Below are 25712 nucleotides of genomic sequence, written 5' to 3'. Positions count from 1 at the left end.
AAAAAAAAAAAAAAAATGAACCTGGAAAATGTAGTAAATTCTCAAGGGGGAAAAAAAAAATCAACATTTGCTTGTCCAAGGATGACCCAGATGTTGGACTTTAAAAACTAAATGTTTTTAAAGCAGCCCTTATAAGCCTCCTCCATGAGGTGAAGGTTAGTGCTCTTAAAATAAATGACAAGATAGAAGTTCTCAAGTAAAAAAAAAAAAAAAAAAAAAAAATACACTCCGTAAGTAAAAACCAAATGACTACTTCAAAATTGAACAATATAATAACTGAAATAAAAAATTCATTGGATGCTCCCAAGAGCAGAATGGAGATGACAAGAAAAGAAGTTATGCAATCTGAAAAACAGAGAGAAAAATTTAAAAACAAAAGAACAGAGATGGAAGCATAACAAGATTCATGTCATTAGAGTCCAGGAAGGAGAGGAGAAAGGAATGAGAACAGGAAAAAAAAATTTTTTTTGAAGAAGTGAAACAGAAAAAATCCCAAATATGGTAAAAGATTTAAATTTATATATTTAAGAAGTTTGGTGAATCTCAAGATAAACTCAGTGAGAACCATACCCAAAAACATTATAATCAAACTTCTAAAAACAAAGATAAAGAAAATATCTTAAAAACAGATAGAGAAAACAATATATTATATATTAGGGAATGATTATTTGAATTATCACAGATTTCTCATCAAAAATCATGGAAGAAAGATGACAGTGGAATATTCTTGAAGTGCTGAAGAGAGAACAGTCAACTCAGATTCCTATAGCTAGTGGAAGAATCATTCAGAAATAAAGAGAAATAAAGACATTCTTAGATATGTCTTATTACTTATCTAAGATAATTTGTTGCATATACATGGCAACTATAACATAAAAGAGAAAAAGACAGAGGACTTTTATGTTTGTAAGTCTTCTTGAAAGGGTAGGTACAGATGTTGTGATTCTTGGAGCAACCACTGAACAATAAATACCGTAACACCTGGCTGACTATCCCTGAAATGGCTTTCTTCAGATTTCTACCAAAGTATTTACGAGAATCTCCAGAAGAGCTAATTAATGGGTGAGAGCTTCTCTATCTACCCTGAGGCTGGAACCCTGAGCCCTAAGAAGAGTTCACCACATGCCTTAGCAAGTCACCAAGAGTTTGGCTGCTTTGCAACACAAGACCATTTTGTTATCCACCACCCTAGAAGTTCAACTGTTTGGGAGATTCAGCCCAGGTCTGAGCCTCAATCATCTGACAGAGAAATATAACAAACTATTCAAGAAATCCCAGAAGCTAAACAAGAAAAGATCAGGGAGAACAACCAGAACACATGAAAGTCAAAATAGAGTAGTTGTTGAAGATAGATGAAACCTGCATTAGAACATTAAAAATAAGGAATGCACTTAAAAAAAACTCAAATGTGCCTTCCTCTCTCCCCACCACCACCAAAACAAAAAAGGTTTTAAGGGCCATTACTGCCCCAAAACATGATTTCAGAACTTAACACTTAAGAGGTAATAATGGTCATTTTTGGAACCTGAGTTTGTGCTTTGGAAAAATTGGATACAAAAAAAAAAAAATCTTAAACACAAAGCAAAATTATAACAAATACAGAATCACAAGAAAAAAGATAAGAGACTACGAGGATAGATCCAGGAAGCCTATCATGTGAACAACAGAAACTCCAGAAGGGAAAAAGGAGGAGACAAAACAAAGGCAATAATTAAATGAACAGTAGAAGAGATTTTCCTGACAGGAAGAAGATAGATTAAAAGGCTCACTATGTTCCATATTCAATTAATGTAAAAAGATAAACATATAGACATACCCCGGTAGCATTTCTAAACTCCAGAATTAAAGAAAAGGATTATATAGGGAAGAGAACAAATTAACTACAGTGGACAGACGTTAGGCTTGTAATAACATCTGAGATCATTAAGAAAAAAAAAAAAAAAAAGACTATAACCCTAAATCCTATACCCAGGAAAGATATCATTCACCTGTCAGAGTGAAGAAAGATATCTGAGATATGTAAGAATTAAGAGAACATATTACCCTTCCATCCTATCCAAGGACAAGTCTTGGGAAAAATATTTAACCAAGTGAGCCAAGAAAGAGAACAGAAATTCCTACGTGAGGGCAGAAGAGAAGAGGTAGTGTACAGAATTATGTATTTCATTTCAATACTAAGGATAGATTGTGAGAATGTGTCAAATAAGTGCTAAATAAATATTTTTGAAACAGAAGGGTCATAACCTAAGGGGAATCCGAAGTAGTTAATTAATTCAGCAATGCCTAGACATTGGATTGAGGGACTAAAAAGGGATAGAGTAAAAGTGATCCTAAAGTCTCTTGGATTGCGGTAATAGAATGGAAGATGGAGAAGTACAGAGGGGAAAGTAGAAGTATCCTAGAGTTCTCTGCAGTGACATTGGGTTCAGGGAAAGTGGGCTGGGGAATATGGGCTCTGGTGGGGTAATCTTGGTGACACAATTATCACAATTTAAATGCATTGGACGTAAAAGCAGGGGAAGAAAGGCACACACTCAAACAAATGAATGCATTAAGACATCATCAGTTCCACTTAGAAGGATTCATTAAGAAATTCCACACACTGCTCTTGCATGATCCTTTCTCACCCCTTTCCTGTTTGTGTGATTTGGGGTTTGAAAGAAGTACAGGTATAGCAGTTTTTACTACCGGAATAATAGACCTCATTATTGATGGGCCTTCAGTGCAGTTTGCAGACCACACTGACTGAACGTTTCTCTTCCTCTAACATTTAACAAAAATCACCATCTTTGCATGGCTCACATCTTCTTATCAGGCAGGTGTTATCCCAAATGACCCCTCTCTGAGCGGATACCACATATATATTAGCCAGTCAGACACACTTTACCTACCATATCATTCTGTTTTGTTTCATGTACCTCATAACTCTTAAAGCTAGCTGCTTATTTGCTCGCCTGATTGATTGATTTTCTATCTCACCTCACCTAAATAGAAACTTGGTGAAAACAGTAACTTTGCATTTTCTGTTGCCAATCTCCAGTACCTAGAATGGTGTCCAACCCACAGGAGGTTGTCAACACTATTTAGGAGATGAGTGAATCTTGCCTACTTCCGCATCAAATTCTTTCTGTTTTCACATATATATTGCTCTATACCTGTGACCATTACAGTCCTTATCCGGGCTGAGATGAGTTCTTCCAGAACAGGTTTTGTCTCGTCCTTCAGCTGATTCTCCAAGATCAGCAATCCCAGAAATATCAGGTCTGATTCTACTTTGTCCCTGGAAATATATACATATAAATGAGCAGAAATAGCACATTGTGGTCTTTCTTTGGGGAAGCAAAAGAAAAACAAACGCAAATAAGTTCCTGTCAGAATGGTTCCCACTCACCTGCGTAAGCACCATTCCTTAACTACTACATACATGCCAGGAAATACCCAGAAAGAAGACAGGAGGGGACAGGAAGGGCACCGAGACATTTACTCTGACTGAATTAATTGGAAAAGAGAGTATTTATTAAGTGAAATATTTGCTTTAACTTTCATAGAGAATGAATCAAATGATTCAAAGTCTTCTTTCTTTGCTGTGACTAGTCTGATTTCCAGCACCTCACCTGTTAGCAACCACCTGGGAGGAGTTCTAGCTCTGGTACTGAACATCGTACAAAGTTAAGTGAGGCTCAAGAACAAGAAAACAAAATGCCAATTTCTCCAGAATCCAGGCCTATAAGTAATACTCTTTCAACCCCAGGAGATATGAAGCTCAAAACGTAGCCCTCTCTCTCCTCCCTTCCCTTCCTCCCTCTGCAGACAGGCAGCATTGCTCTTTTGCATAAAGTGTGAATGTTTCTGCAAGGAAGTGGGGCCTCGGAGGCTCCTAATCACAAGACCATCACCAAGACATTTCATGGAATTAAGTGCAGGGGAGTAATATTGGGGTACCTTTCAGGGACCCAAAAATTCTCCCATGATTCATTTATCTGAGACCCAGACCTCTCTAGCAGACACAAGGGCAAGACACCAGTATTGCCTAATTCTGGCTGAAATATGAATGAAAGCAGCACCCAGGAGAGCACCTGGCCTTGCTTGCCATGGGCGTCTCAATGCTGGGCCTCACGTCAGCCAGGGGCAGGGGCTAAAGTCAGTAATGCTCCTAAGACACTACTAACATCTCCACCAGAATGGCTGGAAGGAAGTCGGCAGAGTTTGCACTACTCACCCCAGGAACTCCCCATTCTTCGGAACCTGGAATTAAGTCTCTGTGTAATCTGGTTCCAAACTAATTTTTCAGCTTTCTCTATCACTAAATTCTTCAACTACCCTAACGTCCAGACAAGGTGACCCAGCCACCATGGCTATGCTCTGTACTCAACCATCTCGAAACATTTGCTCTAGACTGCCGTAAGACATTCTTTCTTATTTCATGGAGAAGGTTGTAAGTTCCCCTGTGATCTGCCATTTAAACTTCCCATTTATATTTTGAGAGCCACTTCACATGTGCTTCCCCATAAAAACCTCCCCAGGTAGAAAAAATAGCTCCCTCTGCATCTTACCTCTGCCTCAGGATAGTATGCATTTTATTTGTTCCTTTATCACTCACCATTCTTTGTTATCTAATCTGTCTCAACAACTTGAGGACTAGCTTGCCTGGTTCGATGATCGATCGGCTCAACAACATGCATGTGGTGCCCAGCACAGAGGAAGTGCTCAGACAGGGTACCCTAAGTTGAAGTGCTCTGGTGTCTGATGTGACCATTTTTTTGATAGGCAGTCTAGGAAAATTTATTTCCTTTTTCAGAAATTTTGCTGTCAGAGGGTTTTATAGAAAGCAAAGCCAGTCTGTCAAGTGATTGACCATTTACTAAATACCTAATTAGGTGAAAGGAACAGGACTAAGGAAAAGGCAAGGCAGAGAGAATAGGCAGAAACTACAATAGCCCCTAACTCCAAAGATTTCATGTTCAACCAACAGGACAACATTAGACTTGATCACCTTAGTTGTATAGAAGGCTGAGAAAAGAACCATGATGTACAGATAATTGTCCTATGGAGTCAGAGAGGAAAATATAATCATTTTTAGGTGGAGTGATTGGAGGAACTTTCCTGAAACAGAAGAGATTTGAGCTCTTCTTTGAATGATAACTTAGTTCATCCCTGATTGAGGTCCTCCAATCTTTCTAGTGGCCCTTGTATCCAAGGACATGATATGATATGACATGATATGACATAAGTCAACCACAAGGCATCAGACTGGGTCAATAAAATGGCCACAGGGTCTACCATCTGACATACTCTGCAACCTACTTGGCACTCCTATTTCTGGTTCCTCTGGCACATGGTGTTCATAGGATTCAATATAAAATAATCAGGAGACTATACTTCTAATCCCAGATCTGCCACTATCTTGCTGTATGGCCATGGGCAAATCACTTTCATTGTCTGGTCATCTATTTCTTATTTTGTGAAAGAAGGTGGTAAAACTAATGGATTGCCAAGATCTCTTCTAGCTCTAACACTACATGATCCTTCTTTTCATGAAGTTCAATATGAAGTAAAGAAATAACCAAGAAGTAGAGAAGTGGTCCCTTGAGGGATCTCAAGGTCTGCAACTTGGAATCACTATTCTATCTTGTCCTGCTTCTGCACAGATATCATACATCCTCCTGAAACATCCAAAAATAATAAAGAATCGGAACTGTAACACGAAAGAAGCATTGTCATCTGTGAAATTACACTTCATGTTCTTAAAATCCATGCAAAGGCTGAAATATGCAAAAAGTGGGCCAAGAACACTCAAAGAAAGTATAATATCAGTGCTGAAAGCACTTTGAGTAAACTTACACACACTCGCACACACATCCCCCTCGAAGGAAAGACTGTTCTGCTCTAATTAAGGATTAGCAAAGGTAATTAGGTAAATTAGCTTAGCTAGGGATAGATGTAGTGGTGCGGTGGCTTTAGCACATGGGGGGCAAAGCAACAACCTAAGATTAGATCCTATGAGATCCTAGAAGTGTTTAGATATTACCAGACTTTGAAAAAGTTGGAATTTCAGTGTTGTTAGCCAGGCCGTGTACTCTCCTCTGTACCATTCCCTACGGCTTATGTGCCTTCACCATTAGTGCTTTGTTATCTGCAGCAGCCCCAAAGCCATTATTTTGAAATGTGTAGATATGCAAATATTTTATTATAATAATCAGAAGCAGCAGCATGGTAGCCAGAGTCCTGATATATATCTGTCAACAGGTTCTCAAGAAACAAAGTTCCATTCCCAATTCTGGTCTATCCTAGACCCAAAATTTCTTTTCTTTAAAATGTGACATCCAATCTCATAGTTCACTTGTAGCTCTCTGACTTGAGTATGTGAATGGCTTGTATTGATTAAGTTACAGTAAATACCCAGAGTTGTAATAGCCCAAGTTTTGAGGTTCAGTCTAAGGTGGTCACAGGAATCCAATACTCAGGGATTTTCAATGTGCTACTTCACTCTCTGCCCATTCACAAAATGACTGAGTTGGGGCATTTGGATGATTCTCAGCAGGAGTGGTACTGCCTCTAGAGGACATTTTGGAAAATTTTCAGGCATCTATCAAAGATTTTCTGCAATGATCAATGCACAGTAAAGAATTCCCCTGCATCCCACATGCCTTTCGAATATTTTACAGGACATTCATGGACATAAAAATATCATTTATACTTTCCTAAACCAGCATAGGCTTATACAGTTTATATTGTAGCATTATTACAGTATATAGTATACTGTATTATTAAAATATACCTAATACTACTAATATTATTTTAAACGAATATACTTCCCCTTGCTGTGTTTTACATATAAGCACAAAACATCTTTGCACAGTTTTGATATCCTGTTGAACTTTTCAGGAATGTAACTACCATGTAAATTGAAAAGAGATTATACAGTTTTATTCAGTTTAACCAAGAATTTGTAACTATTTCAGAGTCATCTCACTGACAGCACAACTGCTGGTGGTATTTGAGATTTCAATATGTAAACACACCTGTATCAGTTGGCACTCTTAGCTGTTGCAACCACCCCCCCGCCTCATGATTCTACACACAGGTGCAAGAGTATATTGCTTCAGTTTGATTTGCTGGAGTCAGCAGAGCAAATACTGAATTATTACTTTTTGTCAAGAATTGTACTTTTGCTTCTATTTTTACTATAGGAGAGGGCATTATAATTATTTTTATAGAGTACGTGCAGATCATATTACATATGAATTTTATCTTAAAGGAAGTGGTACAAAATATAATTACAGTAATATGAATCTGACAGGGTTGAACACAATTATGTTAGATCTCACAAATTTAAAATCCAAAATAACAAAATAAGCCTTGATTATCTCCACAGCAGTGTTACCCGTAGAAACTGACACCCAGTATTGGACATGGCAGTGGAGGCGAAATAAACACAGTAATCTCTAACCCATGGAAAATAAAGCAACAAATTTGAACTAATAAATACTCCAGCCCATTTTAGTTTTTAAGCACTCCTTTTTTACATATCAAAACTTTCTCTAGAAAGGCTCCTCTGTAACTTTTCTTGCTTTCTTAAAAACATTATCTGGATCACACATTAAATCTAAGCTCTATTGTTCATTAAGTTGAGTATTTATCAAGAAATTTTGAAAAAAAATAAAATAAAAAAATTTTAAAAAAGAAATTTTTTCAGACAAATGCTATGTTTACTAACTCAACAAATTCACTAACTCTAAAAAAATAATAACTACTTGTATTTGGTTCAAAATGAGGTCATAACCATAATTTCAAACTCTCTGAAACACTGGTTATATTCATGTTTGTATCAAATTAGAACATATTTTGTAGTTTATACAGCTATTTCTCATAAATTCTCCCAGTGTTCACATCAGCTTTGTTATTAAAGCAGGACAAGAATGACTATATCCTTGTTTACCAAGCTTTATGCACACAAAATCCCAGCAAGCTATGTTGCTCAGTCCCCTGCCTAGTCCACTGCCCAGCAAACCATTCTGCCTTATCAAATCCTTCCCACTTACCTTGTCAGGGCAGTGCTGTGATGATCCATTTCTAGCTTCTTGTAGGCCAGTGCTATCACCCGGAAGCCCTGTGTTGTATAACTCTGAAGTTCGCTAACAAAACTAGTTGGTACTGTTCAGAAAATAATTAAGATTAGTATGCAACATTTACTCAGTTAGTATTGGTGGAGAAATTCTTTACAAACAAATTCGATTATTTCCCAAGAAAACACACTTCTAAAAAGATACGCAAATAAGTCAGTGGGAACCCTAAACATAATTACGTTGTCAGGATTGACCTCTTGGGATCCAGTGAAACTGAAATGAGAATGAAGCATTGGAGGGAAGAAAGGAAGGAAGGAAGGAAAATGTAAAAAAGATGGGGAAAGCATGTAATTCTTTTTTCTCCAGTTTAACCAACAAACATTTATGGAGAGTCTACCTATAATGTATGTGTTAGGTGTCGAGTCTGCAGAGACTAAACTGCAGGCCCTGCTCTAGAGATCTCTGTCTCTGAGGGTAGAATGAGGTCATTGCCATTGCAAGGGATCCAAGTAATTGCAATGTGCTATGGAAACACTTTGAGGAGCTTATATCATACTGGCAGAAAGTAGGTAGATGAAGGAAGGGGAAAGGCATTTTTGACCAAGGAAGCACCGTAGGCTCAGACATGGAGACACAATACATCAAGACTTGAGTAGTGAGTGCAGCTCAGGAAAGCACAAGAGGGGAAGACAGTACTGGTAAAGCATATCTGGAAAGTATGATGAGAGTCAGATCATGAAGGTCTTAGATATGATTCTAAAGGAGTATGAGACTATCCTGGAGCCTGTGGGAAGCAACCAGAAGAATAAAAACAAGAAAGTGGCAACATGGTTACGGTATGTGGTGGAAAAACCAATCTGGTCCCAGTATAAAAGGTAAATCAGAGTAGGGGAGACCAGGGGCTGGAGTTCGATTCACCAAATATGGAAGGGATCCTGTGGAGGGATGATGAGGGTCTGAGCTAATGGAGTGACAGGGCCATGGATTAGCAGTTGACAAAACAGAGGCTATGAAGAGAGGGAGGTATCAGGGACAAATCGTAAATTAGAGGTAGCAGTATAAATTAGTAGTATCATTCACCAAGATGGAAAATATAGGAAGCAAGAAAGATAAGTATTGAGTTTGGGATGTCAGCTGAGTCACCACATTAGCAATGACCAGTGGGCAATTAGAGTTATAGATTTAGTGTTAGTGAGACACATTTGGGCTGGAAATACAGATTTGTCAATTGTACTACAAATCTATTCACTTACCTGTCTCAGGTTGGCAAAAGCTGGCTACCCTTTCTGGTGCACCTTTCATGAATGCCAGCCTGTCACCCCCCATCTCTTGGGCAATGACTGTCATCCTCTGCAGTGCTGATGAGAATGGGAACTGATGCAGGATTGCAATTCCTTCCACTGGGACCTGGTTGAGGGATGAGGAATGGAGAGGGACATACCAACATAGCTCTTAGATATTAGGAATTAATTACTCCTCCCTCTATTCTTATTTTAGCAGATACAGGAACCAAGGTATTAGCAATTTTCACAGACGGAATTCAAAGAAGACATATCTGTGCCCTTTCAAAACTGTAGGCTTGATGAGATTTTCCCTTTAAGTTTGAGCATTATGGGGTAGATAGCAGGCAAGTCTTACCTGGCTGGCTGTTTTGCAGGGCTTAACTACCATGGCATGTGCTGGCACTCCTGTGATGTGGAAATCGTCCCCAGAAATAGCCATCTCCTATTTCACAAATGGGATATTTCATTGTAAAGATTTATTTATTTCTCATCATCCACTAATACCAGGCTCAAACTCACCCCTTGAGAAAATCCTGAGACCACCTCAATGTACTCTCGGTATCTCCTCCCTCAGCCAGATGGAGGTGAACGAGACTTATTTCACCATGGGGGGGAGGAGTGCATTGGAAATACAGCAGAACTTGAAGGGCAGATACTTCTGAATTATTCATGCAATTTATCCTGCTTTCTCTGTTGGAATGTGCTGCATAAAGCTTCATTCTCCACTTCTGAAGAGCTTAACTTGAAAATAGTGAGCATGAAGAGCCAGACTTGTGTGCAAGGGTCTTTGTTTTCCTAAAGTTTGAAGCTGTTCCTGCCCTTCCCTCTCTATCTAACTTAAATCAATAGTCCTCAGGGCCAGGCAGGGCAGGGACTGTGATGGGCATGGCTAGTGTTCAGTAAACACTCAGTCATTGCTGAAATAATAACCCTAAATTATAGTCAAAGGAACCTTTTACCCAAAGATGTCAAAATGCTTTGTAATCATATCAGCCAGCAGCTGAAAAAAAAAAATCTCAGACAGGAAATTGTAATTCCTACTTAAAGATACAGAAACAGTAACCTAGGAAGGATGGGAGACTGGCAAGGTTACCTCGGCCTGCTACAGAACCGTGCCGCACAGGAACTGGAAGGGACTCTAGAGATTGCCTCCTTCAGTGGGGCTAACACATGTACCACAGGGGTCTAGAGCTGCACCAGGATGCAGGGGGTGGAGGTGGGCTTGTGGTTAAGTAGATGGAAGGCGCTTCCCGTACTTCACGTGGTACTCAACCACAGCAACTCCAACTGTTGGTGTTTTATAGAATATTTCTGAATAAGGTTTCCTTTTTGTGTGTGAAGAAAGATAATTTTTGTAGTTTTTTTTTTATTATTATATTCAGTTAGCCACCATATAGTACATCAGGTTGAGATGAGCACTGGGTGTGATAGACAGCTATGCAAATACAGTTTCCTTTTAAGAAAAGATTTCAGTTTGGTTGCTTTGTTTTGTTTTGTCTGCTTTATAAGAACACTGCTGATCTAATTCAGCCCCGTCGTTTTAAGGTCATGAGAGCCAGAGGCCCAACAAGAGAGCTGACTTCACAGGGTCAAGTAGAATAGAGCCGAAACTGGAACTGGGAAGCCAGACTACAGAACAAAACCAGAACCAGAACTGGGAAGTCCTGAACTACACCATTTGTTCTTAAATCTCCTTCGAAGTCGCAACAAAAGTTCTTTCATGGTTTCCCTTTCTCTTGTTTTTAGCTTTGGAAATAAAATCAATATTTAATGAATAAGAATAAAACTTTCGGGAACAATGGGTTATCCTAAGCACAGAAGACAGTGCTGTTTCCTAATCCCCACATTCTAGAAAACTTTAAAACCAGACCTTGCTCAAGAGTTGGAAAATAATTATACAATAATTATATTGTCTCAAGAGTGGGAAGATATATAATAATCATAATTACATTAATCCTATTAACCTGTAATAGTCCAGGCACACTACCAGGGATTTTTTTTTAAATGCATCATTCTATTTAATGCTCACAATAACCCTACAATGGAGATAATATTATTAGCCACATTGTACAGGTGTGGAAAACAGGCTTAGATTAGTTTGCATGTCACTACCACACGCCACTCTTTATTGTAAACCTCACACTTATAAGTACTGAATCTGTGTTGTCCTGGCATTGAAGATGCTTCTGAGCTTCTGTGAAGAGCAGGGTCTTACCCAGGTGGTGGCTTCAAACATCTTGAGATCCAGAGGATCTCCTTGGATGGTCCCGTCGAGAAGGATCAGAGAGTGGCAGCTGGCCATGGCGGCACACAGCGGGCCCCATGGCAAAGACCTGCCCGAGGCAAAGCTGTGTATTTCCTGGAAGCTAAAGGAGAAAAGAAAAGGGGCTTCAGTCCTCTCCCTCCATGCCACAATGGAGCTTCTGGAAGTAAATATCCATTTAAAAATTAATTTAGCATGGTTTGTTACATTAGTACCCATTCTCCAATCCGCAACCCCAGATTAAGAGTGCTTCATCTAGCCATCACCTTCTTTAAGTTCAGTAAGTATGAGAAAGGTCTCTGGGTTCTTTCAAGGTCTTTCTTTTCCCTGTTCTTTCTCTGCCACTAGTTTAGTTCCAGAGGTATAGAAAAAAACTAGAAGTATCACCCTTAGTTTGAAGCATATCCCTATTATTGTTTCTTCCACTGGGGCTACACAGGAACCACTAGCTGTGCCTCCAATATGCAGATTCTAGACCTCTCACTATCCTAATTGCTCTTCATTGGGCAAGTTTGTATTTGCCATAGTTTGTAGTCTCCGGGTTCAGATTATTATTTCTGATGATAAGAACATTGCAATTCTTTAGACCTCTCACTATCCTAATTGCTCTTCATTGGGCAAGTTTGTATTTGCCATAGTTTGTAGTCTCCGGGTTCAGATTATTATTTCTGATGATAAGAACATTGCAATTCTTTAAATATGGCCTAAGGTTGCTCTAGTCTTTTCTTCTTGAAAGCAACCATATCACAGTGTTATCTCATAATTCAGCCATATTTCTTCCTGGCTTTCTCATTCAAGCTTCCCTACAAGTTCAAAAACATCTTGGCTGATTACTGACCCTGTTGATTGTACCTATCATTATATATCAAAAGTTCAAGTTATCCTAGTGCTTTTCAACATATTCCCTAGTATTTCAGCAAACATTAAGCAATCACCAGCAATGTGATTAACACAGAAGCTTAAGCTCATGCTGGAAAGCAAACACAGATAAGGTGGGGGAGGATCTTGTTTTTAAGATAGTACACACACACTCTCATCACTGTGTAATTCTGAATCTGTGTTTCTGAGCTCCTGAGGATGGGGCCAAACCCTGATTTACACAACAAATAAATAGAACTCTCTCTCATCCTTGTCTTCATATTCTTATTTAAATGTTTATGATTGATCCCACTCAAATAGCCTCAGGCAGTCTTCTGGAAGTAGCTGGCACATTAGGCAAGTCTTTGGGAAAAAATAAGAATTATTAAAGACGAGCTTACCTCTTACAAGAAGATACTTAATAGCCTATAAGTCAGATAGCTATTTCTTACCTAATATTGAATCGGTATTCTTTGTTATTAATTAAATGTATCAATATTTTTCAAATTTTAAACTTCCCTTTTAATCATTAAAGCCAACTTTGACCTTTTTGAGAGAAAGAAGGAATGGAGGAAGAAAGAGTGGCAGACCTAATTAATTAGTCCATAACCTAAACATTATATCAATTATTTTTATTTAAATTTGACAAGCTGCTTTTAGAAATCGAAAGTTTTATAGATAAGATGATGTCAATTCAAAAAGTAGAAAAGTATTTAAAAAATAGAACATAGTTCATTTTAAATTAAACAAACATTTGGAGTGCCTGGGTGGCTCAGTGGGTTAAAGCCTCTGCTTCAGCTCAGGTCACAATACCAGAGTCCTGGGATCAAGCCCTGCTCAGCAGGGAGCCTGCTTCCCTTCCTCTCTCTCTGCCTGCCTCTCTGCCTACTTGTGATCTTTGTCAAATGAATAAATAAAATATTAAAAATAAATAAATAAAAAATAAATGAAACAAACATTTGTTATACATGTGCTGTATGTACCTGGTATAATGCCACAGCACTAGGAGCACAAATGTAAATAAGAAACACACTGCTGGGACACTTGGGTGGCTCAGTCGTTAAGCCTCTGCCTTCGGCTCAGGTCATGATCCCAGGGTCCTGCTTGGCAAGGAGCCTGCTTCTCTCTCCGCCTCTGCCTGCTACCCTGCCTACTTGTGCGCACTCTGACAAATAAATAAATAAAAGCTTTAGAAAAAAAAAAAAGAAACGGCTCTCTGGATGTTTGCATATTTGAATAAATGCATACTTTTTTTTTGTAGAAGCTGAGGTAGAAACACACTAGTTAACAGGATGACTAGGTATATAACTAAATCTCTCTTTGAGAGAAAATGGAAAGAACTTTAGAATGTTTAATACTTAGAAGAGGTTTCTTTTGTGAACGTAAGTGGCTAGAAACACCAAGATTTATTTTTTAACCCCGGAAAGAGGTCTATAAATAATATTTTAATATGAAAATGTATTAAACACATGTAATTCAAATCTTTTATGAGAAAATTCTAAGTCATCTGCATAGCGAAGAAGAACCATAATGTACCCTTTAATAATATATGTTTTTGCGGCGAAAGCTGCTAAGTGTGAAAGGGAAACACTTTCATTAAAAAAAAAAAAAAAAATGTAAATGTCAAATGTTTCCTGATCCCAAGTGAAGGTAGTGGTGAGAAAAAGCAGCCAAGGCTGCAAAGTCAGCCATGGCCACAAGAGGGCCACACGAGAGAGCTGTGCCAACCTTACCACCAGGAGCTGAAAATTGCTAAAAAATGAGTCTTTTCTGGCCAGACAGGAGGAGTTTCTGGCAACCAAAAGGTGGAGTTTCCAGAACTACAGTACCAGGGAAAATAAGTGCATTAGCTATGGCTCCACAGATGTTCCTCTTCCTGCAGCTCAGTGTACCCAGATCCGTGCAGCATTCTTCCTCCTGGCACACCTCAAGGTTTCAGTTTGTGCAAGAAACGTACTTCCCGAAGGGACAGGGTCCTGGTATTCTCCAAAGAGTTACCCAGGGGTCAACTTCGGCCCCTGGCTAAAATGATGACAGCAAAGTACATTATATAGTTTTTTAACTTTTTTTGCAAATTACATTTTAGCAAGGACCTGAAACCCCTCCATCCCCTAGGTTTGTGAGTGGCACAGGGCAGGGGGTGGTGGAGGGAGATATGTATGTTTTAAGAAGACTTGGAAGTGTTCAAAAAGAGAAATTCCATGAAGATACTATCGCAACCACTGCTCCAAAGTCAAAGTCAAAATGTCTTCATTATTAATTTTCAAGAGAAAATATTTTCTCTGGAGAAAGAGAAATGCGAATGCATTCGGTCCAGGGTACTCACCCACTCCTATCGCAGGGCACAACTCCCCAGAGATCCAAACCATCCCTTGTTAAGGTGCCTGTCTAAACAAAAACAAGCACTCGGTTTACTCTGAAGAGTCCACAGCCGTATAGTGACTACCCATGAGGTATGTTTTAACAGGGAAATATATGTCACGAACACATTACTGAGATCAGCACTTCAAGGAAAGGCACAACGAAGCGGGTGCCTGGGGTCCCAGGCAGAAGGTTTGATGAGCTCACACCGGTTGTCTGGCCAAGTTGGAGATAAAAGGAAGAAAGCAGTATCTGCGTTATTACTCCGGACGCTGGTTTGAGGATCTAATGGTAGACTAAATGCATGGAGAAAGTTTCGGTAAGCCTGTAAGAAGGCTCACCGAGCAGAAGATAAAAAGTATGTCATCATAAATAAGTAATGGAAATAGAATTTGTCCCTGCTCTAAACAGATGGTTTGCTATTTGACACTTAAAAAAAAAAAGGTTCTTATTGATATTTCTCTCATGACAGGATAACGATGAAGAGCTTGGGTTCATTTCCGACACCAGCTGTATAACCTGGGCAAATCATTTAATCCGTTTGAACATCAGAGCCCTTACCTGTAACAGGCTTATAATCAAATAAGGTTGTTATGAACATCAAATGGGGTAATTCAAAGTGCTTAACTTAATGTCTGACATAGAGTAGGACCAAATTGTAATGATAATTACTCATAATTATTACTTACTTTATTCAAATTCATGTCCTAATGGTCTTTCCCTGCTTCTTTTGCCGGGTGCAAGGGGGAGATGATCCCAACAATAGAACAGCCTTCTCTGTTATGCTAGTTTGATCACAAAATAATACTGAGATGCTGGCAAAAGCCATGTTAACCTTCTGATCTTGGTAGATCACTCAGAGATTCTAGTAATTATATAATACCACTCTGATCCCCTTAATTCTCTGTCATCAAAACCCCCAAGGTACTGTTTAATAGGCACAGAGTTTCAGTTTGGAAAGATGGAAAAATTCTCAAGTTGGATAGTGGTGATGTACTTCGAGCCACTTAAAAATGGCTAAAATGGTTAATGTACATTTTGTGACAATAAAAAATAAATTAAGAAAAAAAGAGAACAACAATTAAACAAAAACAAAACCAAAAAACACCTCAAAGTTTCCCCACTCCCTAAAGAGTATGTATGAATTTCTTAGCCAGAAGTTAAAGGTGCCTCCCATTACTAATGTCTTGCTCTGGCCAGAACCATAAGCCTTATTGCTTTCCTGAATCCATTTGTGTGCCCATGTCCACCTGCCTCTAAAATCCTTGAATCACATTAATTTTCTCTATCTATATTATCATGATTTGACATCTTAAAACCTTTCTAAGGAAAGACTGCTTCTCTGGGGTTGGCTAATTCTTACAGAGGTAGCAAGGAATTCAGCATGTGTTTGACGTGTGAACTAACCAATCTTCTACCTGGCCCTTCCTCCTCGGGAGGCAATAGTTCTCTGCCTTCATCATCCCAGGGCCAAGTGCCAGAGACAACCCTATAGCCCAAAGCTCATCCAAATCATTCAAAGTAACCAATCATAAGCTATGGCCTGACTTGCCTTCCCTGGAGAAATCCCAATAAAGACCATGGCCCAAGCATTCCTCTCACTCCTGTTTTGGTATCTAATCAAAGACTGAGATTCCTCCTGTGGCCCCACATGGCAAACTGTGAGTGTCTCTCCTTACCAGGAGAACTGTGAGTAAGGTTAAACTTTTTTCGAAGGCAATGACCTCTCTCTGCAGGCATCAGTCATCTTTACAAATGAAGACCTGGGCACGAAACAGCCCATCTTCTCCATCTTCCCCCTCACAACTCCCACCCTCAATCAGTACAGACACAGACCAAAACAATACATTCAAGAGAAGATAGATTAAGAGGCTGGTTATGAATACCTGGCAAATAAGGATAATTTTAAGCAATATACAACAGATGCGAAAATCCAGTAAGAATTTGATTGGGGTTTTCCTATAACCAAGTCCAATTAACCGAGTAAAACACAGTTATATAAACTCTTCTTTTTTTTACTCATTCATTAATTCAATAAACATTTATTGAGCACTGACTATACACTAGGCAATATTCTTAGCATTAGGGATATAGCAGGTACCATAGTAAAGGGTTTCAGTTTTGTTCTTTGTATGGGGCTTTGACCAGGAGGGACAGAATGCTATTTTCATTAACTGTGTTTTATAGAATATTGGAGCTGAAAGGACTGTAAAAGAGTCACTATTCTGTATCTATTCTCCCTCCTCTAAACCCTAGCATCTGAGAGTCCAAGAGATGTGCCTTTCCTAGATCACACACCCAACCAGAGAAAAAAATAAAGTCCAATGCCAGGTCCTCTGCTTCCTGCCCCAGAAGAGTAAGAAGAACCTGCACCAGATGACAATGATGATAAAATGGTGATGGGCACGAGGATGACATACACATACCTTATCAAAGCAGACGAGGTTTATTTGTCCACATACATTGATCCTCTGTGGACTGATGCAAAAGATGCCTCTCTTCTTCAGCCTCCTCTGGGCATAGATAATGCCCGTGGTCAGGGCAGCAGGCAGAGCAGGAGGCACTGCAATTGTGATGACATCAAGGGCTTTCTTCACCACCTCCTCTGGAGGTTCCTGGGACAAAAATCTCTCTTCAGCATTAACAGGTAAAGCAGTCCTGAACAGCATGGTGCAGATGGCTTTTTTTTTTCCTTCTTCTTCTTCTTCTTCTTTTTTTTTTTTTTTTTGTTTGTTTTTACTTTTTTGGTCAAATTCCCAGAAATGATAAAAGAGGGTCAAAGAGTATAGCTCTCATACTCCAATGAAAAAGTTTGTAATGCTTCATACTACGACCAGCAGAGAACAATGTACAAATCTGCCATGACATCACCGACATTGGGTATCTGGGTTTTATTTTAAATTCCTTATTTAATAACTATAAAACACTACATTATTGGGATAAATAAATTCTCAGATTGAAAATGAAAAAATAGCATAAGTAGAAGTGTACCAGATAAGAGGCATGTTGGTAGCTCAATAAACGGTGTTTTGTCCCTCTGGATCTTATTTTTATGATATTACTTAGTGATCAGTCTTTCATATTGGGGAACTGTGAGTGTATGTGCAGGTTTCAGTGTTCGACTTTGTTTCCCAGGTTTGTAAACCATGGCTGAGATTAAGGTTAACACACAGAGTGTAAATTATACATAGACAAGTGTATGTATGCATGTAGTAAAAGAACAAAAGCAGCTTACCCCGCTGAGCACATAGACACACAAAGTATAGATCATCCCGATGGTTGCTGTCCCCACAAGGCACAGGAGGAACATGATGGCGTCCCTGTAGAGCTTAAAGTTCATTGGCTTCGGGTAGAGAATGGATCTCACGAGGTCACCTTTTGCAGTGTTGAATCCTGGAGTAACAAACACACACTCCACATTCTCAGGATGACATATCCTCCTGCTAGTGCTCTTCTAAGCCTCAACATGGCCTTCGTTTTTCTCTAGAGATATTTAAACAGTGCTTAAGCCCAAGGACTATTAAAGGATAACTGGGAAAATAGCTGAGTGCTGGAATGGAAATATCTCCCCACACCTATTTCAGAGCCTATTCCTCTCTGATCTTTCTTCTCTCTACTTTCAGTTTCAATGCATTCCAGGGCAAGGAAACCACCGCACTGAGGTCAGAGCACAGCTTTTCCAAGCATATCTTCATTTTTTTTTTTTTTAGATTTTATTTATTTTAGAGACAGCATGCATGAAAGTGGAGTTGGGGCAGAAGGACAGGGACAAGCAGACTTGTGCTGAGTGCCCAGCTCAATGTGGGTCTCGGTCTCACTACCTTGAGATCATGACCTGAGCCAAAATTAAGAATTGGATGCTTGACTGACTGAGCCACCCAGGTACCCCCAAGTATAACATCATTTTGAAGGAATGACTCATGAGCATTTACACACACACACACACACACACACACACACACACACGTTGCTTGACTTTAAACCATATGACCCATTAAATACCAATGGACTTAATTTCTAATACTTTTCAGTGTCAAGCTTTCAGTTGCTAACCCTGCCTAGGATTAGAAAGAACTTGGAATTTGGGGTTAAAAGATCTAGGTTCTAGGTCCAGCTCTGTCGGTGCATAGCTGTGTAATTTTTTTTTAAGTCTGCTTGGATTGTGTTGAACTCAGCCTATTTACATACAAAGTTGAAAAAGGCATCTTTACTGTGCTGATTTGATACATGGAAATAGTTTATAAACCTCAAAACACATAAATAGTAATTGTTATCAGTATTATTTTTACTAAAACGGCATATGCCATAGTACAATTCACACTTAAAATAAAAAATTTATATATATTTGGCTTATTACCTCAAGATTATTCCTTACTTAATAAATTTAAGGCACTGGACAAATGGAGCAAAAATATTTCATTAAAGTAACAAAATAAAAGAAAAGCTCCTAACTCACCAGTCTGTAGCACCACCGCTTTCACGGTCCCAGAACAGGCTCCCTTGGCTTGGATAATCTCTGTGCCACAGAAGAGGACATGTCGTTTATAGTCTGCTTCACTCTGCGTTTTCCAGGGCTCAGAGCTCTCTGTCTTGGGTAGTGGAGTTTTAGTCACTGGAATACTTTCTCCTATAAAAAAACAAGCATCTCATTTTGTGAGGTAAGGAGCCCTCACTCTTTTATTTTTTTTAATTTTTTCAATTTATTTATTTTCAGAAAAACAGTATTCATTATTTTTTCAGCACATCCAGTGCTCCATGCAATCCGTGCCCTCTATAATACCCACCACCTGGTACCCCAACCTCCCACACCCCCGCCACTTCAAACCTCTTTGGAGAACAGTGTGGAGATTCCTCAAGAAATTAAAAATAGAGCTTCCCTATGGCCCTGCAATTGCACTACTGGGTATTTGCCCTAAAGATACAGATGTAGTGAAGAGAAGGGTCATCTGTACCCCAATGTTTATAGCAGCAATGGCCACAGTCGCCAAACTATGGAAAGAACCAAGATGCCCTTCAACAGACGAATGGATAAGGAAGATGTGGTCCATATACACTATGGAGTATTATGCCTCCATCAGAAAGGATGAATACCCAACTTTTGTAGCAACATGGATGGGACTGGAAGAGATTATGCTGAGTGAAATCAGTCAAGCAGAGAGAGTCAATTATCATATGGTTTCACTTAGTTGTGGAGCATAACAAATAGCATGGAGGACATGGGGAGTTAGAGAGAAGAAGGGAGTTGGGCTAAATTGGAAGGGGAGGTGAATCACGAGAGACTATGGACTCTGAAAAACAATCTGAGGGGTTTAAAGTGGCCCTCACTCTTTTAAATCATGCATGCTCTCACTCAGCCTGTGGCAGACGTTTGTTATAAGCTTGCCGTGGGGTAAGGGACAACCCTAGGTTTTAGGTATACAAGGAGAAAGACATATGGTTCTTGTTTTTAAGAGATTTATAGTCCAGAAAATAAGTATAATGTAGTATTATAAATATTATAAGTTTTGTAACATCACACATGGATGCTTAAAAAGGCTAGATATAGCTACGTGGGGAATGGCAAGTTGTGCATTCCAGAATGCAAGGTGTTGGGGAGTGAGTGGCTATGAGACCTGTGTAGGAGCCAAAGCATGGATGGCCTAAGTGCACATATTTAAGTGTTGAAATGGTTTTTGTAGGCATTAATGGCAGAAGGCGGGTGGGGAGATATTCACTGCTTTCTTCAGGAGACTAACATCATATTTGTGTATAAGAGAGAGCAGTCTGTCTGCTATATGGGAGTGGTCTGAAGTCTGGTGAGACATCCAGTTGGACAGAATGAGGTCTGAACTACAGCAGTTGGCAGTGGGAGCAGAGAGAAAGTGCTAGATTTGAGAAATAAAGAGGTAAGAAGTTATGAAATTTAGGGAGTTCTTTTTATCTTGGCAGGTCATAGGGACAGAGAAATTCAAAATGGCTTCCTGGTTTCCAGCTTGGAGAAAATGAACAGAGGGTAAGTTTTGTTGTCAACACAGGGATTATAGGAGGAAGGAAGAATTGCCTTTGGTCACCATGAGTTGGAGTCGCCTTGTGGAATGGCTCTGCTGAGATGTCTTGCATTTCTTAATTTGGGTCTGGACTTCAGGGGAGAGGCCAGAGACATTTAGTCAGATTCCCCACCTTACAGACTATGATTAAAGCTATGGGAGAGGTGAGATTACTTAGGGACCACGTGTGAGAATAGAAGAGGATAGGACTAGGACATAGATCTGAGCAACACCATCAATGAAAAGTACAGGGGAAGAGGAGCAGCGCAGGATGCTGGATAGTGTCATCAGTGGTAGAAGAACTTGGAGAGAAGACACAATCTTGGAAAGTTAGGGAGAAGAGTTCACCAAAGGAAGAGATGGTCAGAATGGCCAAAAGCAGCAGAGAGGTCCTTAGGAGAAATCCGCAGAATCCTTTGGATTTGGCAATTGGGACATGGGTGACTTTTACCAGTGCAGTGGGGACAGATTGGGGCAGGTTGAAGTGTTAGTACAAGGTGGTGAATGAAGTTACGGAAATAATTAGGGACCGTTCTGAGAAACAAAACTTATAAAACCTATCACTGGTCTTTCCAGAGTAGGCAGTACAAAGTCAGATATATATGCTGCACTTGTGCAAGAAAATGGTCCTTAGCACTGCAAAAGTCCCAGTACTAAGAGATTTAGAGATTTTTAAAAATCTACATAGTCCTTATAGGAAGAAACCTGGCATGCCACACATTTAAAAAGTTTTTTGGTAAAGTTAATAGAAGAAAGATGTGTGTTCTTGTCTCTATTCCATGCCTTCCTGTGCTGCCCAGGGGAAATGGATCCAATCTGGGCTTTCATGAGAACCATAGTAAGTCAATGTGTCTTCTCGGCCCCCTGGTCCATCTGTGAAAAAGACTTTATGATTCTTCTTTATCTTACAGAAATGTTGGCAAACATCTCCTCAAAGGTATGCGTGAGAACTCAAAGCACTGTGACCTTGAACAAGTCACTTCGCCTTTCTGGACCTCAGCTTCCATATCCATGAGACGTAGTGACCTCTCAGGTCCCTCCCAGCTCTAGCATATTATTTAAAAATGAAATACGGTTAGTCCAAAATTCTTAGTGTGTATTTTCACAGCAGCAGATGTGCCAAATCCTGTGTCATGAACTTCTTAACATGTTCAAGCCAAGCCAAAAAGAGCTCGGACTTGACCATCTGGGTTTCAGAATGTCATCAACAGCTCTCATATCCTCCAAGTTTATTTGAAGATATATTTTATATGAAAACACTAAACATAAAAGTCACAGTTGATTCTGAAATGTCTAATGATCTCTACAGCCTTTCAAAATAAAATGACAGGGTTGCAATACCCTTTGTTCAAGAGGAAAATGCTAAGCACTCAGAAAGTTACAACTGTATCAAACTTAGCACATAGAAAGCCGCTTCAGTTTGAACCCTCAGAACCATCCAGAGCAGGACAGTTAAGTAAGACTTCACTGTGAGAAGGTGCCACAGCAGCCCCATCCTCCGCCACTATTGCTCAGATAGAGGAGGAAGCTGGGAGAGCTTGCAGAGGCTGTAAGTCGTGAGACAGAACCACACCTGTCAGCATGCCTTCGTCTACCACACAGTTGCCGTCAATCAGGATGGCATCGCATGGCATTTGCACTTTGTTCCCCGTCAAAACTAATAGATCTCCAGGTACCAGGAAGCGTGATTCCAGCTCTTGGACTCCAGCTGAAAGTGTGAGATGGCAGAGTCAAGTCAGATTTTTTTTCCCCACAAAAACATAATCTAACAACTCCCTTAATTGGACATCAATGAAAAAACAACCAGGACATTTTTAAAAAGGAAGCTGTTCCTCAACATTGATTCAAAATCTGGAAACAATAAGGAAAAAAGTAAAAAATTACATAAAATAAAAACCTTTGTGTGGTGAAACAATAAATAACTAAGCAGAGAAAAATACTAAAGACAAATTCAGAAAATATGATTGAAACTTATATTACATTATATTACAAAAGATTAACATTGCTGATATATAAAGAACTCCAGAAGAAAAGAGAGAGATGTATAGCAAATGACTATAGCAAAATTGCTAGAGATGTTAGCATTCTACATGTGTGCACGCACACACACAATGCAAGGGGCATGTTAAACATTTGAAGAGATCTCCTTCTTATTCATAACTTAAAAATTCCAAGTACCTTCCCGCCTGCCTGCCTGCCTGCCTTCCTTCCTGTCTGCTTTCTTGTAGCTCTTTCCTTCCTTACTCAGCCCCAAAGCTATAGACGTTCAACAAGCTAGGTATCCTTGCAGAAAGCTGGGGATGTGGTTGGCAGCCTGCTGCAGGTGTTGGAGACTAACCAGGATGGACAGGTGTTTACCTGGTGTGGGGCATGTTGTCAGAGCCCAAGGAGGGAGAGAAGGGCCCCATTGGTGACAGTGGCCTGGTGTGAGCTGTTGGAGTCCAAGCAGTGAAGTGGAAGTGGGGGAGAGCATCAGTAATGGCAGATGATGGGTTACACCCAGCAGGGATTGATAGAATGAGTAGATATAATGAGGCTAATGAGAGCCAGGTTTCTTATGAAGAACGGAAGTTACAAATATAGATGGAAATAAAACTAGACTGAACACTGTGGTATTGGATTAGAATTGGAGACAACAATGTAAACTGATGGTTTTCAATAGACAATAGATAAAAAATAAAATAGATATAAATGAATATGTATAATACATATATATAATATGTTTGCTTGTCTTTTTTATACATATATTTGCTAATTCTGTTCTCTGAGAAGGACTAGGAATAATGAAATTCCAATACGGATGTGCATATCTAGTGCCCAAATTTTGGTTTCTAAATTCTATTCCTCCCCACCCCCCACCAAAAAAAATTAGCATTTCTTAAGGAAATGGCTGACTACAAAGCTGTCCAAAAAAAAAAAAAAAATCATATAAGCTGGAACATTTTATTGCACCATTAAGTAAAACCGTACTCAAAGAAAGATGGAGGCAGATAGAAAAAACATCAAAGCCAACTTAACAGGTTCTCATTGCCCAAATCTGAAATGATTTGAACATCAAGTAAATAATGATAAATGAACTATAACCCATAAAACAAAATAGGAATTCATGAGTCCATATGACTTAAGTAAACGGTAGATAAATGGGAAGAAAAGATGTAATTAGAAAATCATGATTTGGCAACTATCAAAGTAATAATTCAGCTAAGAAATGGCAATGGATACTACTAGTGGATAAATTTAATGAGGATGGCTTGTTTATATAGTCTCAAGTATCTCTCAACAAAGCAACTATTAATTACAAAGGACAAAAGAGTAAATTTACAATGGAGAAAGATACTATTTAATCAAGTGATCCAAAGTGATCCAAATTAATATCATTAGTAATGGGACAAATTTAAATTATGTACCACCTGAGAGGAAATGATGAGGACATGATGTCACCTCTATGATATTTCAGCCCAAAGTGCATAACCTGAATTTAACTATGAGGAAACACCAGACAAATCCAAATTGAGAGACATTTCACAAAATAACCAGAGTCAAAGAAGTCAAGATCATGAAGTCAAGGAAAGATTGAAGATTAAAGAGATGTGTCAAACAATATTTCTGTATAATTCCAAATCCTCTCTTATAAAGAACATTATTAAGACCACTGGAAAAACTTGGATGGGGTGTGAGCACCAGTTGCTATTAACATGTCAATATTAACTTCCCGATGTTAATGGTTGCGCTGTCATTTATGTAGAAGAATGTCCTTGTTTGAGAAATATACACTACAATAAGTAGGAGTTGCAGAGCCATATGTTGGCAACTTACTCTCAAATGGCTCAGGGAAAAAGTTATTTGAACTATTCTTGTAACTTTTCTGTAAGTTTTAAGTTATTTTCTAAAAAAAGAAAAAAATAAATACATCTAACATTGCCCACCTAGCTAATTAGAAAAAGGTAAAAGTTTGCCAGCATATTCTGTCAACAGGTCTATGAGGAAACACACATTTCTGGCACAAACGCAAGCTGGTACAATCTCCATGGAAAGGAATTTGGCTAGATGTATCTAGCAAAAGAACATACATGCATTTATTCTTTAACTCAGCAGAAGATAGACTATGCCAAAGATAGACTGGTGGAAATAAGAAAAGGCAAATTTATGCACAGCCTTTTGATTACAGCACTATCTTTAAAGTAAAAAACTAAAAAATAAAATAAAATCCTTCAATAGAGAACTGATTGAATAAACAATGGTTTACCCATACACGAGAGTACTAGAAAACTGAAATAATGAGCAAAAAAAAAAAAAGTTATATATTCTGCTATGAAAGAATCTCCAGGAAACATATTTAAGTATGTAAATACACCTGAAACTAATATAATATTGTACGTCAACTATGTTTCAATATTTTTAAAAAGCAGGTAAAGCAAACATGCCAGCAAATGTGAGCTAAACCTGTATGGTATACCCCTGTTATGCAAGCAGCAGTGTAAATATATACACTATTTTGTATATAGACTATATAGAAATGGATATTATATATCATTTCTTTGTATCTTTTCAATGTAAGAATAAATCAGAAACAAAAAAAATTATTCTTACAGAGACAGTGAGTGCACAAGGTAGAGAAAAGAGGGATAGGAGCCAGATTTCCTGAATGTTTTGACTTACAGGTTTAACTTTTGAACCATGTAGATATTTGATATAATATCTGGGTTTTTTTTTTTTTTAAGATTTTATTTATTTATTTGACAGAGAGAGATCACAAGTAGGCAGAGAGGCAGGCAGAGAGAGAGGGGGAAGCAGTCTCTCCACTGAGCAGAGAGCCAGATGCGGGGCTTGATCCCAGGACCCTGAGATCATGACC

The 25712-nt window shown here is 38.9% G+C and overlaps 1 protein-coding gene across 1 annotated transcript in view; it reads right to left on the bottom strand.

Moving 5' to 3' along the window:
* The window catches only part of ATP13A4 (ATPase 13A4), a 127782-nt gene that overhangs the window by 29701 nt on the left and 72369 nt on the right, over window positions 1-25712 (bottom strand). The window contains exons 9-18 of the mRNA XM_059388017.1: window positions 22431-22565; window positions 19288-19458; window positions 18067-18224; window positions 17258-17446; window positions 14797-14858; window positions 11565-11715; window positions 9705-9791; window positions 9320-9473; window positions 8043-8154; window positions 3156-3280 (exon numbers count right to left, since the gene is read on the bottom strand). Coding sequence (XP_059244000.1) covers window positions 3156-3280; window positions 8043-8154; window positions 9320-9473; window positions 9705-9791; window positions 11565-11715; window positions 14797-14858; window positions 17258-17446; window positions 18067-18224; window positions 19288-19458; window positions 22431-22565 — 1344 coding nt within the window. The remainder of the gene's footprint in view (window positions 1-3155; window positions 3281-8042; window positions 8155-9319; window positions 9474-9704; window positions 9792-11564; window positions 11716-14796; window positions 14859-17257; window positions 17447-18066; window positions 18225-19287; window positions 19459-22430; window positions 22566-25712) is intronic.

This window comes from Mustela nigripes, chromosome 2 (genome assembly GCF_022355385.1).
Source record: "Mustela nigripes isolate SB6536 chromosome 2, MUSNIG.SB6536, whole genome shotgun sequence".
Taxonomy (NCBI): Eukaryota; Metazoa; Chordata; class Mammalia; order Carnivora; family Mustelidae; genus Mustela; species Mustela nigripes.
This window is presented reverse-complemented; position numbering and strand designations above follow the sequence as displayed.